The sequence below is a fragment of the Ascidiella aspersa genome, chromosome 4 (genome assembly GCF_963924565.1).
Source record: "Ascidiella aspersa chromosome 4, kaAscAspe10.2, whole genome shotgun sequence".
Lineage (NCBI taxonomy): Eukaryota > Metazoa > Chordata > Ascidiacea > Phlebobranchia > Ascidiidae > Ascidiella > Ascidiella aspersa.
Genome location: NC_139450.1, coordinates 34099038 through 34115090, shown reverse-complemented (window position 1 = coordinate 34115090; position 16053 = coordinate 34099038). Strand labels below are relative to the sequence as shown.

Genomic DNA, 16053 nt, shown 5'->3' with positions numbered 1-16053 from the left:
GAACAGAATAAAATTTCTCAAAATAGAAGAGTTTTTAGAAAAACACTCTTATTTTTTTCACCTTGCATGTTTTGTCCGACTCAACCTCTGTAACTCTTGCTCTGTACCAACACTGATCGCATGGAAATATTGCGATGCAAGTCAGACCAACATAAAAATCTAAAACATCCAAGTTTGTTGTCCGCTGTTGAGAATAGTAAGCACTAGAACAGAAAAAAAATTGTTTTTAGGCCTATATGGCAAACTAAAAAAAAAAAGTTAACTAACTACAGTTTTTTAGATCTGCCAAACCTTTTACTCATTACATTCAAATGTTTTGCTAAATTTTTTTGTAGGCCACAATTAAAAAAAAACAGTGTTTAAAATCATATGTTGTGTTTTAATATGACACAATTAACTTGTGAGTTAGTGGTTTGACCTAATAATGGATTTGAAATTGGCTTTCGTGTGCAATTATTTGTTTAGCATCATTTAAAAGTATAAGATAATTAACCAGAAAACTCTACAAATTGCTTACTAAAGAATAAAACCATTGTAGCTTAAATTAAATTGCAAAGCCAATTTATTATCAAGCTACATTACAGATCCGTGCTAGTGTACAAAAGCATTGTAAATTGTGAAATTATTCTCATGGCTATTTGAGAGGTCTGTGACAACACTTCAAAACCTGAAAACCCAATAGGGTATTTAAGTCTTTAAGATAAAAAGAAACAATAATTGCAACTGACTTGATATCTTGCTGAAGGGCAACCAACACATCTTGGCAATCTTCAAGTTGAATTGCAAACTCACTGGGAGAAGCAACGTCACTAACAACAACGTCAAACTTAAGTCCTGTGCATAGACTCAGTATTGATTTATCCACACCTTTGAAGTTCTTAGTATCAGTTTGGCTAGGTGGGGCTTCATTGAGATTCTGAAATAAATTATTTAAGGTTGTGGATAGTTATAGTTCATCCTTTATTGCTGTTAATGTTGGTGGTTTAAAGAATATCGAGTAACCATCAAAGTTAAGAAAATAAATAGAAAAGATTTGCGAAGACCTTTAAAACTAGGGGTTGGGTCTCTTTATTTTAAATGATCTACATATTTTTTTGTTCAGACTTTAAGGATAACAAGGCCCTTACTTACCTTGTCTCAAAACAAGTCAAAAGTATCTGTTAATAAGGTACTTATTTTTACAACAAATTTGAGCGAAATACATTTCCAACGGAAAATGGCTTTAAAAAAAAAAATAAAGTTTACTTCTATAGAGCTAAGTTGCTCCAATGATCCAATTGAACTAACTGTTAACGTTTGTATCAAATCTTTCTCTGTGTTTTTCTTCTCATCTGCGAAAAATTCATAACAAGCAGTTTTTTTAAAACTGTAGTAAATTTAATAATAAATTGTTAAGAACCTGAATCGCAACAGTTTGAATCCAAGGTGAACTCAAAGCCGGTTCTATCGCTCAAAAGTGACTTAACTTCTTCAAAATTAATTTCTGAAATCTAAACAGTAACTAATAAAAAACTAGTAAATCACACATGGAGAATGCTAACCTTATCATCATTTTGCATGGCAGTTGAATCAATGTAAGATTCTTTTCTAATAACATTACTTTTGTCTTCATAAGGGTTCTTTTCTATAAAAATGAAAAATTGCTGTTACAATGTTAGGCGAATTTGCTTAATTGAAAATTAAGAGCTGGTTTCGAATCCCATTTTTACAGTACAAAACAACGAGTTGTCAAAGTTGGAATTGCAGGTAATAAAGTAATATATATGGGTGAATAAATATAATAATATTAATTTACACTAGAGACTGATTGACATCACTTTTTTGGACTAATTCCAATGCCCGATTTATTTTACAATTTTGTCAATAGATACCTGATATCGATTACAAATGTTCAAAACTTGAATTAATTGAAAATAAAATCCAAGAAACGATTAAATTTATTTACCTTTATCTATTATTAAACTGTGTATTGCATATTAACTTAGCGTTATGGTAAACCCCTAATTTTTTAATCCAAAAGTGGTGAAGCTATTTGTTGTACAGGAAAATCATATCATATATTCATACTAAAATATCAGCTAAAGTATCGGCCTACATTTACCGATACCGATATATTGGTAGAAGCCAAATATCGGCCGATGTTATCTGTAAACTGATATACTATCTCTATTTGACACCCCAATAATGTGACAATAAACCCTCACGCGAAAAATTGTTTGAGCGACCAAATATTGTTTCAGTAACACTAAAATCCTCATTCGAAATATATTTCATTTAGGGAAAACATCTAAAGGCATATTACTTCTACAAACTTTTTATACACTTTTTCAAAACTTTTAACAGTTTTCTCACCAAAAGATTCATTGCTGCAAAAGGCCAAGTTAATTTCAATCAGTTCATCAGTACAACGGTTAATGCAGTTTTGAATTTCTTCAAACTTTGATGTAAATTCACTACTATTCGCAAAAAACAACTCTTCGCCAAATTCAAATGTCTGCAAAAGATAATAAAATTAGCCTCTTATAAAACAAGACATAGTAATCCCTTTAACGACTATTATGTTTAATGCAGAAATTAAAGTTTAACCTACACTTAAAAACCTAAATATAATCTTAGTAAAATTCAATAAATAAAGCATTTAGGAAGCCAGGTTAGTTAGGAGTGAGCAAACAACACATACTACACCTCTTTTGTGATTAAATCCAGTTTGCTTTTAAATGAATTCAGTGTGCTATCATACAATGACTTGAGAGCATTTAGACTTGACTTCAATCGTATTTGTTTGCCTTTTAAACCATTTGAAGACATACTGTCTTTCTTAACAAAAGGCATTACTTAACTAAAACATGTATCGTCTTTTACAAATATAAGAGAATCTGGAATGTAAAATAAATAATTTTTTTTGCATGACATCACTTAGTTACTTTAAACAGTGAATTAATTGGACATTGAAACATCTTTTGGGTCTGGTGTAAATTGTTTTATTAATTGCGTTTAATATAATTAAATATTTAAAGGTAGGTGGGTTATTGGGTTACCAATAGTGAATCTGCAAAGCTATCTTAAGTTTTAAGATTCCCTATATTTTTAGTTTGAGTATTCCAGTCTGCATTTCATGATCGGGTGTGGCGCATGGGGTGCAGGTGTGAAATAAAGGTTTCATTTCATACTGATTTCAGGAACTGAGTATAACTCAACCTTTTTCTGGAATTACGGTGTGCAAGTTACTAATTATAGTGTGCACAAAAATTCCTTTCAAAAGATTTTCGGATGTGCACCTGCCACAGAATGCAGACTGGTGAGTTGTGTAAAATGCCAACTGCTGTCTGCTTTGACAGTAGTTTAAATTTGCCTTACAAAACTTTTTTTGTGGTTGAATTTACAAAGTAGAACTGTATCAACTTTGTGTGTTGTAACAATTACCTACTACTAAAACTAATTTAACTAAAATAACATATTACAAATTTTACTTTTTATAAGTTTTTAACACAATTTGTTTAGCTTTTGATTTTTAGTCACGCAATGCTGACCACGTGCGGACGAAAACTAATTGGCGCCAAAATTTGGCCACGCTCAAATAAACATAATAATCCAATGAATTAAAAAACAATAGACCTGAATAATTAATTTGTTTTAAATCTAACTACTGAAATTGTTTGATGCTTCAACAAAAAAATACTTTATAAAAAAAGTTTAGTAATTCAGTCGTAAATAGGGGAAATCCCTACTTGGTAAACTTTATGAAATAAATGAAGACTAAACTAGTTTTTGCAATGTTTATTTAAATAAATCAAAATTGAATTATTTTTATGTACTTGTTTTCTATAAATATCTTAATTTTTTTTAAGGTTGTAAAAAGGATGTATGAAAAAACAGTAGTAAACAGACTATATTTTTGACAAATAATGATCTCGGTCGGTATTGACTTGAGTTATTGTGACTAACTTTGACAAACAAAAAGTGTATATTTACAACCGAATTTTTCATATATTTGGCATTAAGAAAGCTGCCTTTTCTTACTGTGATTTTTTTGTATACTTAGCATTATATCCATATCAAAAACGTGTAGAAAATAAATTTAATGCATAAATCTGATCACAAACCTATGAATAAATATTATTATTCAGCAATATATAAATTAATATTTTTAATTAAGCCTGATTACTGGCTAAGTTAGGTTAACTTTAGTAATGTGTTAATTTTCAGATCTTTACTTCCCGAGATATTACGTGGGGAATTTTTTTTTAAATGCTTGTTTCTGTTTGGTTTTATTTAGTACACTGGCACAAACAGACATCTTTTGAAAACAAAGCAAATACTCTGCGCTTAGACTCAATAAGGTAAAGTTGTTCAGCTGTATGCTTGTTTCAGACCATTGTTGGGTATTATTCTGTGTTTGCTGAACGGATATATTTACATCTAAGCTAGATTAACTACAAGTTAAACAATTATATAATCTCAATAGTTGTTTTACTTTTGCAACAGTTTTAGCTGTTATGGTAAGAAATGGCAAAAGCCTGCATTTGTGTTTTATGTGGTTTGCCTGGTTCTGGAAAAAGCCACTTATGCAAGCAACTTCTAAAACTGGAAACATTTTCATTTATTCATGTTTGTTACGACGAACTGCTCCCTTGGATATCAAATGCTCAAATAAGTGAAAACATAAGACTTAAAGATGCCAGATTGGAGGTTGTTTTGTTGGTCAGCAACATTGTCTCTCAAAATGTTGAAAAACAAAATCAAAATCCTGTCACTATGTTAAATCAAGTTGCAGTGAGTTCACTTGAATTGAAAGCTAGACAAGAAATGGCGTCTTCCAAACCTGTTGTGTTTCTTATTGATGACAACATGCAATACAAAAGCATGCGGTATGAATATTACAAAGTTGCCAGAAATACTAATATCGGGTTTTGTGTAATCCACATTGAAAGTCCGTTTGACCTTTGCCTTGAACGAAACCTTGGACGTAATAAAGATGAAGTTGTCGTCCGAAAATCTATTGACAGAATTCGCTCACAATTTGAACTACCTTCCTGTACAAAATCATCTTGGGAGAACCATTTCATTTCTGTAAACACTTCATCTGAAAATGTGGACATTGACAAATGTATTGCCTTAATGCAAAAAGCAATAGAAAATCCAGTCCAAGATTTAAGTAATGATTCTGGATTAAGTGAAGAATCTCGCCTTACAAATATCAAAAATGTTTCTCATCAAGCGGACATAGTGCTGCGAAAAATCTGCAAAAAATTGATTACTTCTAATAACCCATCAAATGTTGATATTAAAAGCAAAGCTAAATTTGTAACCGAAGCAAGAAAAACAATTCTACAGGAACTAAAAAGTGGAATTGTTGATGTTGGCATTTATGTCCTTGAAGATGGGACAATTGACCTTGAACAATTAAAAGTCAAATTAGATAACCTCATAAAGGCCTATCTATGACTTAACAATAATTTTTATCAGAATAATCAAATTATTATGTATATTTTTTTGATTTTATTTGAAAAATATACAACAAAGCAAAACAATGACATTTGGAAGCTAAGGCAGATAATAATTCAATACAATATTATGAAAGAAATGCCAAGTAAGTTTCACTTTTTTATTTTATTAAGGAGTCTTATTGTTTATTTTGCCGTTGAAATGCTTCATATTCTTTGGTTTATACAATTGATCCTAGTTATAAAGTATATTTGCGTAAAATTTAACCATTAATGAAGGCAAGAAGGCATACTGTTTAAATAATAAAAACACAAGAATTACAAAATATGCAATAAATCAAAACTATTTAACATACAAAATTATAACACTGATATAAACACAAACAAAACACTAATTAACAAAGGTTTTACAATTTTCTTTAATTTTTATCTTAAAATTAAGTTTGCGTGGGTTAAGTATAAGTCCATAAATAGCCTCTAAATTGGTCGGCTGGTCTTTATCGGGAATTATATCACAAGTTTTCAACAGGACGGCCAACATAAGGAGAAACCACATCCGTGAAAGCTCGGCACCAGGACATTTGCGTGGTCCGATCGAAAACACGAGACACTGGTCGACCTTTTTTGAGTCAATCTTTGATTTGTCGAATTCGGAGAGAAATCGCTCAGGGTCAAAACGCTCCGGATCTGTCCAAACTTCCGGGTCATGGTTCGCTGAGTACTGGTTTAGGATCACCATTCGTCCTTTGGGTATGAAATATCCATTAAGCATGGTCGCTTCCAGCGTACAATGTGGAATTGCTCCAGATAGTGGTGTCGCATGTCGAAATACTTCAAAAATAAACGCTTCGAGGTACGCCAGGTTGTTGCGGTCGTCCAAGCACGGCAAGCGATCTTGTGGAACCACCCTTTCAACTTCACGAACCATCTTTTCTTTAATCTCGGGAAAAACTTGGAGGTACGTAAGAATCCAGAACATGCTTACAGACACTGTGTGCTGACCTGTGATAAAATAGAGTAATGTTGATAATATTTAAATTTAAGTCCATGCAGAAATTTCCACTGTGAAATAGCATTGGTTTTAAGTTTATAACCCAAAAATTGTGTTTTTTTTCAAATTTTTGAGTTATACATTTTATTTGCGTTTCTTAGCTTTTCCCCCCCAAAACACATAAAAACAAAATGTTAACATTAAATTTGACCGCTAGTGGTCACTATTGAGCTTTTTCGCCCTAAAACAGTTGTAGGGCAACTTATTTTTGTCTGCTTTATTTGAAGTAAATTAGCAGAATATGATATTGTTGGCTCAATATGCAAATATGTATCAGTGTACAAACATTATTGTCATATTCTAACCAACAACAAGAATTTTTCGATGTATTAAAATTACAAATAATACACCTAAAAGTTTAAGTAAAATTGATATGTGTCTTATGCAATTAAAATTTCTGTGTAGCTGATAACATTACGTCGTTGCATTTTTGACAAAAAACAAGGTATGTTTTCACCAAACGAAAAATAAACGACAGGATGACATTTTGTCTGTTGGGCGTAACACCAAACACCTCATTATTTCGTCACAGTGTTTGAAACACTGTAATATTACTCAACTATGTGCGCTGTGACCCGAGAATTGGCGCTTAACGCGTGATTTGACAGGATCGTAATATTGGACGTAAAATCACCAGTTTCCTTTAAACAAGCAATTTAAAGACGCATGGGGTGTTGTGTTGAAATTTTCTTCTCCTTTTGGCGCGAAAATATTTTTAGACAGAAAAAATTTTTTTTTTACAAAAATATTTTTCAAACATTGTTTTCCTGTTTTTTTTTTTTACTCACGGCCTAGCAAAAAGGTTTTTGTACTTCGGTAGAAAATAATGATTTAAGCCGGTTGAAAGGCATGACATGATTTGATTTATGACTTTAGTAAACTTGCTTTTTCTATTTTTATCTGGCTCAAAATCTAACAGCAACAAAGGTGATACGAAGGTGAAAGTAGAATAACTTTATCACCGGAACGCAGAAAATATAACGCCACATAGTTATAACGGGACCTCTGAAACAAGTAACCTTAGGAAACCTGGGGTATACCGGCAATGCGGACGTGGTAAAAACGTAAAGCACTGTTTTCTGACAAACATAAAATTGTACGTTGTACCAAATCGCAAAATATGGAACTTACTTCTTATTTTGAACACATTTATTATATATAGGAAATAGCGGGATTGCGTGGTTAAAAAGTTTTACTATTTTTTTAACGGTAATTTTTTTCGCCGGAAAGCCGTCTCACTTTCACCACTGCGTCATTTATGAGATTTCAAAATGGCAACGTTCGATACAGTGTAAAATATGGAACTGACTTCTTAATTTGAACACATTCAAGGAGGTGACGGAATGGCTTGGTTAAAAAGTTTAATTTTTTTACCGGTACCGCGCCGTCTCACTTTTACCACTGCGTCATCCATAAGATTTTTGTTTTTAATGTTAAAAAATAAAAAAAATATCTATAAGTGTCAATCAAGTGTGGTTGGGCAGTGGCTAGCGTGTAATGCCAGGTGCAGAGTTCGGAATTTCCTAAATGCATTGGGTTGCAAAAGTAACATATTGTAGTATCTGGTGGCTGTTTGAAAGCGTCCCTATTTGAAGCCCAAAAACATAACCCTAACTATATATGAACGATATTTCGCTGTTCACAAACGTTTCGGTATTACCTCATTCAACATTAGTGTGAAAACTAAAAAATTACAAATATTTGCGAATAAGAGAGAACATAGGCAAAATTGACTTTTACGCAAGTAATCTACGAAATCTAATACGCCCAGTGACTTTAATCTAAAGAAAATCTCTTCCGTAATACCATATATCTATAACATCCAAAACAGCATGCCAATAATTTAAAAGATATCGCCACAATAAAACCACACACAGAAATCTTAACTGATAAAATAGTTTAAAATATATCATCACCAAATAAAACCACGCCAAGATATCTTAACATCTTAAGCTAACCTCGCCTTGATTTTAAGGCCCCAAGAATATTTGTTGTCAATTTCACGCAATTATTCATCACCAAATCTCAATAATCTGCCGCATTTTTTCTCGGGTTTCGCGCCGTAAAAATTGCTGGCGTCTTGAAGTCTGCAAAAAAGCTTGCAGCGAGCAAAACGCGGTATTTTCGCGCTAATCACGGAATGAGCTCAAGTATGTCAAAAAGTTGGACACCAAACAAAAATTGGGGAAGCGAAAGCTGTTTAGGAATGTAGAAACATATCGGAAAAGCTGTGGTTTTGTGTTTTGCATTCCGCAATGCAACGTAAGTTAAAAATTAAAAAAAAAAAATAAGTTAAAAAAATTAAAAACGAAATAAAAATTTAATTTTTTCGGAAATCCCGTTTTGCTGTATGTTTTACCCTTTGGCCGTTTGTATTTATTTATCTTTCTTAAAAAACTTCTGGCGCCAAATGTTCGTCGATAAACTCCATGAAATCAACTTCCAAATGAATATTAGAAAACATTTTTCTCCGCAACTATTAACTGTATAACACCGAAAATGAGATTTTTCTTATCAATTTAAATGCGCCCTTAACACTTGGTCTATATTTACCTCGTTTTAAAACATTATTTTTAACAAGTTATGTCATTCTTTTGAGCTACCACGAAAAATAACTTCATGCTTGAACGCCGAAGAGTAATGAGGTGTTTAGAAATACAACTTCTAACAAGCTTGTCGAGTTTCCTGCGGCTTTTTCCTTTTCTTTTCTTAAAACACTTTTAGCCCCAAATGTTTACGGGAATTTCTTGATATTGAGTCCCAAATGATTAATTAGAAAACCTTTTTAATCCTGATTAATTTATTTTGGGGAGTTACCGCCTTTTGGTCAATTCTTGCCACATTCACACACAAACCTAAATTTTTAACATGGTATGTCATCTTTAGGCCACCACCAAAAAAACACTTTATGCTCGAACGGTAAGTAACGAGGTCTTTAGAAATGCAGCTTCTAACAAGCTTCTCCGGTTTCTTAAGCATTTTACTTTAATATTTATTTGTCTCTGCTAAAAACACTTTTAGCCACAAATGCATTTTTTATATTGACTTCCAGATGATTACGTTTTTAAACCGCAAAATTTTTTGGTCATACCCACTCAATTTTTACCACATTTCAAGACAAACCTGTGTTTTTAACAAGATATGTGATCCTCGTAGGCTACCACAAAAAACCCCATGCACTTTATAAGGTAACGAGGTCTTTAACAGTGCAACTTCTAACAAGCTTGTCGGGCTAAAGTCATTGACCCAGAAGGGTTTTGTGTTACAAGCAGCAATTCTCGTGCCAACAAGTTACTGCTTGGTGTGGAATGTTGATCTAGGTGGCTGCAAGTCGAATGGCCACTTTGCAAACCAGTCAAGTCCAATTTGAATGAGTGTTTGCGTCTTTTTCAGCGTTTGGTTAGTTTTCATCGCAAAAATGACGTTTTTGTGTTCGTTTTGTTTTTCAAATTTTTGGGTTGATTGAAAAACGGCTGATTTTTTTCTTTATATATCTATAAAACTATATTATATACATGGCAAAAAACTTTAAAGCACAAAATCGTACAGAAACAAAAATAGGAAGCAGATTAATATGCATTAGCTAATATGAGGAAAATGCGAACTGACAATCTGAAATTATAAAACCATGTGTTGAGGCACGTAAGGACGTTTAAATAGTATTTTAGGATTGGAAATGCAAATTTAAGTCAAAAATGTCAAAAGCAAAAACGTACAATAAGTGCAAATACTTATATACTTTTATACACTCGAAAATTCTCATTTATTAAGGCAAAACTCGTCTAATAATCTGTGCAAACGTCCGATACTGTGTGTTGGTTCTTGGTATGTCGGTGTTTTTGCCGAGAGCCCAGTCTTCTGTGTATTTTTACTTTCACATTAATCGTAAGCAAGCTTCAGCTTGTCAACATTCAACTGCGAACTGAGTTTTTTGTTACCAAACTCGAGAATGGATTAAGTAAACCGCAACCGCGATAGGTCGACCGGCGACCACGCATAATACACCAAGTTCTATTTCCAAACACGATTTTGCGTCTTTTTACAGCCTTGCTGTTTTTATTTTCTACTTTATAAACGTCCCATCAATTCAAATAGCCGCTTTTAAAATATCAGGCTTCATCATTATTTACACTAGCTCAGCAAAACAGTGTAAAAATGAGTTCCTACTTAGGCAGAAGTAAAAAAATGTCCAAATAGCTCACAACGTATAATGATAGGGGTTAGATTTTTCTAAATGTTTAAACTGTCGAAAGGGCCGGAAAAAAATACAAATCAATCCAATGTAATGTGTTGAGGGACCTAATGAAAAAGCGTGCCCCACTTAAAATATTCGCTAGCGTTTGCTACCAGGCATAGTATATACTGAGAAAAGCTTCTTCCGGTACTTAATTATTCATTTACAAATAATTACCGGATCAACTTGTTTTCAGTATTCACTATAGCTTGTTCTACAGCTATGGCAACAAATAATGAAGCCGCATTATTACAGCTCGCCTCGCCTATTAACGTATTCAAACTAAATCGGTGTTTTCACGCGTGGTTCAACTCTTATTTGTTTTGCATCAGCTGTGTTTGTATTTACTTGACCTTGCGTGTTTTTAATGACTCTTACAGCTGCTTGTGGACAAATTAATTCTCCTCAAGCGTTATTAGCGGCTCATTTATCATATTTTTGGTCGAAAGTGTTTTGGTCATATAGCCTATAATTCCTAGCAAACTACGATTAAATTCGCATAATTAGAATAATTCAAAAACGAATTCAAACGATAATATTGCAAATGAAGAGTTTTGGTATCAAAAAAAATAAAAAAAGCCTTACCCTGAAAAACAAAAATTTATAATTTTGTAAAGAGAATAAAGGACGAACAAAACAGACTTAGGGCGGCAGTGTTTTGGCCAAACTTACAGATTTTAAAATGCACTTTCCCTAATAATTACAAAATTAATAAATTCTACCCCAAGTACTAAATTATCCCTCCTTTTCTCAAATGCTTTCATTTCTACTTTGACCTGATGAAGCACGGTTGTGCGAAAGCTTGTAGAGAATTCAAATCAATTTATCTGATTACTCTATTTAGACTTAGAGAAATACGACTATTTAAAAGCCCCTCATTTTACCTGCGCCAAACATATCAGCTGATAGAGCCGCCACTTCGTCAATTTGATCTTCATCCAGCGCACATCCATCCAACTTAACGTTGTTGTTGAAATACTCGGATGCTATGGAGTGGATTATGTTGGTGATTTGTCCGCACGAATCCAGATCAGATAAGCACTCCACAACCCTGACGTAAAACAAGTGTTTAGTAAGCAATAAGCATGTCCGATAATATCGGATCGTTGCCGATACCCGATGCCAACTGGTAGTATCGGTACTTCTACGATACTGGGGTGGTGTTCTTGTCAATTGGTCCGATAATATCGGATCGGAGCCGATACCCGATTTTAAATGCTAGTATTGGTAACTCTTGCTTGCTAATCTGCATGCAGTAAGCTGTAAATTTCGATTTATGCAAAAAGGCGTTTTTGAAGATAATTCACAATTTTATTTTGAATAACTTGATGTCAGGTTGTTTATGGTAAAACACAAAAGTGATGACGTAGCATCACGTCATTTTCAATGCATGACGTCACGAAATGCGTTCACATGAGTTCGTCAAAAGGTCGCAAATACGAGCGTGAAATGGGAAATTGTTGTATTTTATTGCCTGATTATGTCTACAGTTCATGACTTGGATGGTTTACATTTTACGTTTCTACGTGTTAGGGAAATATTGCCCCGCTAAATCAGAGGCCACCAAACTTTGTTCATAAAGGGCCAGATAACTGTGAGGGTTCACAATCGCCGACCGGACATAAATTTTTGTGTCCAACTTATTGTCGTTATACAAAGGAAATGACTATTCAAAAAAATGTAGTGAGATTTGATTTAATAAATGTCGTTCACGTTTCATTTAAATTCAGTTCTGAATTTCATTCGGCAACATTTTCAAGTTTACTTTGTCTTTGGCCCGTATTTGTAGCCCCGCCTTGAATGATTCTTTTGATTAATCGAGGTTACTATGTTCAAGCCACGCTTGATGATTGCCGTTACATCCAGGCGGTCTTGTGTGTAATGACATGCTTTTAGTATAAGTTGTCTGTTGGATGTTCGCTAACTATTAGCTCTGTGGGAAGCAATTGAAATAATTACCTTTTGGTTGCTCGGTGTGTCCACGCGCCACTATGGTCTTTTTTGATGTTTTAACTTACCATTCTATGCAACGTTTTTTAAAAGTTCTTTGGATGTTTTTATTTAATTAACATTCCCTTTTTTTTTGTGGTTACTAACCATTTTCAAAAAGGTAATTTTTATGTGGTTATCGGCCAATTGTTATATGATATCAGGCCATTTTTGAGTAAATTTTTGAGTCAACTAAGCATTTTTAGTTTCTCATGTGATTAAGACCGTTTACGTGTTATTATGTTCATTTTCGATTAAGAACTAAGTTTATATAAGTCTCAAACTCTTAACAGTTAGGTAAACTGTAAGTGTGACAAATTAAAATATATTCTCCCATGATTTTTTAAAATATATTTACCACTGATTCCGTTAAAAATAACCGCTATAAATGGAGACGCTTTAAGAACACTATAAAGACAGGAAGATATGGCATTGGGGTTACGCTTTCACACTTGTGCAACGTTAAATTAGCCCCATATTATCAATACAACGCTCTTATTACATTCTTTTACACGGTAATATTACTTTTTCTTATATTACTCACCTTTTCCTATTCCATTCGTCCAGCATTAGATTTATCTTGTAATAATCCTCCATCGCTTTCTTGAACTTTAGGAACGGAATCCGCTGAAAAAATCATTGCTATTTATATAAACTTAAATTAAAATCTCACCTAACAGATAATAGCTTTACAAAACCTTCCAAACATTTTTACTGTTATGACTAACTTACTACATTTTTAAGTGCTAATAGACATTGTATCGAATAATGCAGTTATACTTACAGCAATCCAAGGCATTGAATCGATGATTGGGGCGTATTCCAAAACCACTCCAAACTCACGATTCATGCTCAAAAGTTCTTTAAACTCCTGCAAAAAATAAACAGTATTGTCTAGTTAAAAATCATTAAAAGGGTATTAGAAAGCCTAACGGTAATAATTTTTTTATTTCTATTTTCCTTTAAATTAACAATTAAAACTAAAGACTTGGCCACTGAGTCGGAGTCGGTTTATTTGCCTGGAGTTGAAATCGGTGTTAGACATAATAGTTGTCCGTTAGAAGGAAACACTACTGTATACTATAATGTTTCTAATGAAAGTACTCTAAAAGGAACATTCCTCATTGAAACATCTCATAGGAAAGCATTGCCCCGTCGTATTCGTATTTGCTTTAACGAAATCTCTTGGTTGAAAGACAAAAAGCATTTACCTAGATTAAAATAACACCGTTTTCTTGATAAAGTTGAGACTGCGTTATCACACACAAACCTTGTTGTCGCATTCGTATTAATTGTAACGAATTGAATCTCTTCGTTTAAGGTCAAAAAACATATAGTCAAATTGATTTTTTTACGGACAAGCCTTAAATCAGTTTTTTCTTAATCAGGTGAATGGTTCACCCCAGGGTGAATAAAATTTTTGCAGGGGTGAACTAACCGAAAGGGGTGAATAAGGGTGAACCTTCAGGAATGGATGCTAGCTTGCGAAACAATCTAAGTCATCTTGTGCTGTTATATATAGACAAGATAGTTTTATCATATCATGAAACAAGGGTGAATGAAATCTGGAGATAGATGCTAGGGGTGAACAAAACTAAAAAGTTTAAGAAGCACTGCCTTAAATAATCACACAAACCTTGTTGTCGTAATCGTACTTCTTTCCGAACATAAAAGCGCAAATCGTATTGGCGCTGCTCATCCTAATCACATCCTCCATATCCACTCCGCTCCTCTCAGACAATCGCTCAAGCTCGCGCGTCATAGAGAGCGTCTGTTGCGTCACAAGCTCATTAAGTCGCTCCCTACTCCTCACGGAGGTGGTGAATAAGTGGAGGTTGCGAACAATCCGAGATTTGTTCCTCTCCCAACCTTCCAACCTCTCATCATTGAAGACGACGCTCTTCCCAAGAGAAACAGCCTTGTACGAATCGAACTGGGGGCGGCCCCTAAAGCAATCCTTCTGCTTGCAAAGTGCCTCTCGCGCCACCTTGTGGTTGCTCAGCACCACTGCGTCAACTTGGCCCAGCTTTAACTGGAACACTGGGCCGTATTTCTTGGCCATGGCGTGCAAGGCCAGGTGCGCCTGGCTGCCCAGGGACGGCGCGTTCCCGAATATTGGCCACGGGACCGGCCCAGGGGGACTTTGGGGACTTTCCCGGTTCCGTAAGGCCAACAGACTGGCCAGAAGGATTAAAACGCAGCCGAGCAGAAAGTAAAAGATCATTGTGGGAGGTTTTAAACAACTGTTCCACCTGAATCCTGCGACGTTTAAGGAACAGTAAATTATGTTTAATATAAACATGATAGATTTTGACGTAAAATGAGTATGCCCATTCAAAAATAGGTAGCATTTTAAACGTTATAAAAAAATCTTAAGACAATGGCTGGAGGTTGTAGTTATAGAAGCCCATACAGAAGTAGGTATCATTTTGTGAACGTTTGGAATGTTGTTTTTACAAGTTCTGCACTCTACAATCAATAAATCAAATGTCCTTTCGTTTAAGGAAAAACTAGAATCGATTTAAGGTTTGTTCCGTGGATATGAAGCAGAAACATCGATAAACTTAAAATAGTGCTTCACAACCTTAGGTAGGTCAGTCTCTTGCTATTTTAGTATTTTTTTTGAGCCACAATTTAAATGTTTTTAAATAATGTGCACCGCGGTTACAAAAGTGTTTAACCTATTGGTTTAAAAATGATCCGCTATTAAAAAAAATGTTGCTTAGAAACTCCTTCGAAATACCGACAACGTGTAATAATACATCGTATGAATAGTTAACGGAAAGTACAAGTTTCTAAGCTTGAGGTTAATTATATTTACGGGCCACGGTTGTCAAAAGTTAATTGCGGTGATTTCCTTTGTTCAACCGCTCGAAATAAATCTCTAAAGAAATTCTAGAAGTCAACAACAGACTTTTGAAATCTAACAATAAACGGACAATAGGTCAATGATGTACTATTCTAATCCATTGTAGCGCATTTTATAAGCCGGTATTTTTAAACGTAAACAGCTCAGTTCGAGCTATTGTTACTATTAATAATGACGACACAATGATGATAAATCGTCGTGTTGCGTGAAATGCGTTCGCTGTGATCAAACAATTGACATCTTACCAATCAACAAATGAAACGCCACTACACTCAAAACAAAAGCCATTTCAGTTGAAGTGGTTTACAATCTATTTGGCTTCAACTAGTTTGCGCCATCAATTAGTATTCTCGCTTATAAATGGCTGTTGTAATTACCAACGCCGGTCCACTGATCTTAATTCTGTCGTTAAAAAGCCAAGCCGGTTATTTCATTACTGTCAAACGCATCACAATCATCACATAGA

The 16053-nt window shown here is 34.0% G+C and overlaps 2 protein-coding genes across 2 annotated transcripts; one reads left to right on the top strand and one right to left on the bottom strand.

Annotated features, from left to right (window-relative positions):
• Nucleotides 1–4506: 4506 nt before the first annotated feature.
• LOC146157632 (L-seryl-tRNA(Sec) kinase-like) lies at nucleotides 4507–5463 on the top strand. The gene has a single exon (XM_083387833.1). The coding sequence runs from the start codon at nucleotides 4507–4509 to the stop codon at nucleotides 5443–5445; it is 939 nt and encodes a 312-aa protein (XP_083243959.1). The 3' UTR covers nucleotides 5446–5463.
• A 92-nt stretch (nucleotides 5464–5555) lies between these two features.
• LOC146157631 (cytochrome P450 1B1-like) lies at nucleotides 5556–14942 on the bottom strand. Its single transcript, XM_083388279.1, has 5 exons — nucleotides 14355–14942; nucleotides 13503–13589; nucleotides 13263–13345; nucleotides 11614–11780; nucleotides 5556–6446 (listed from the first exon to the last, which is right to left on the bottom strand). The coding sequence occupies exons 1-5, from the start codon at nucleotides 14940–14942 to the stop codon at nucleotides 5836–5838; spliced, it is 1536 nt and encodes a 511-aa protein (XP_083244405.1). The 3' UTR covers nucleotides 5556–5835.
• Between the last annotated feature and the right edge of the window lie 1111 nt (nucleotides 14943–16053).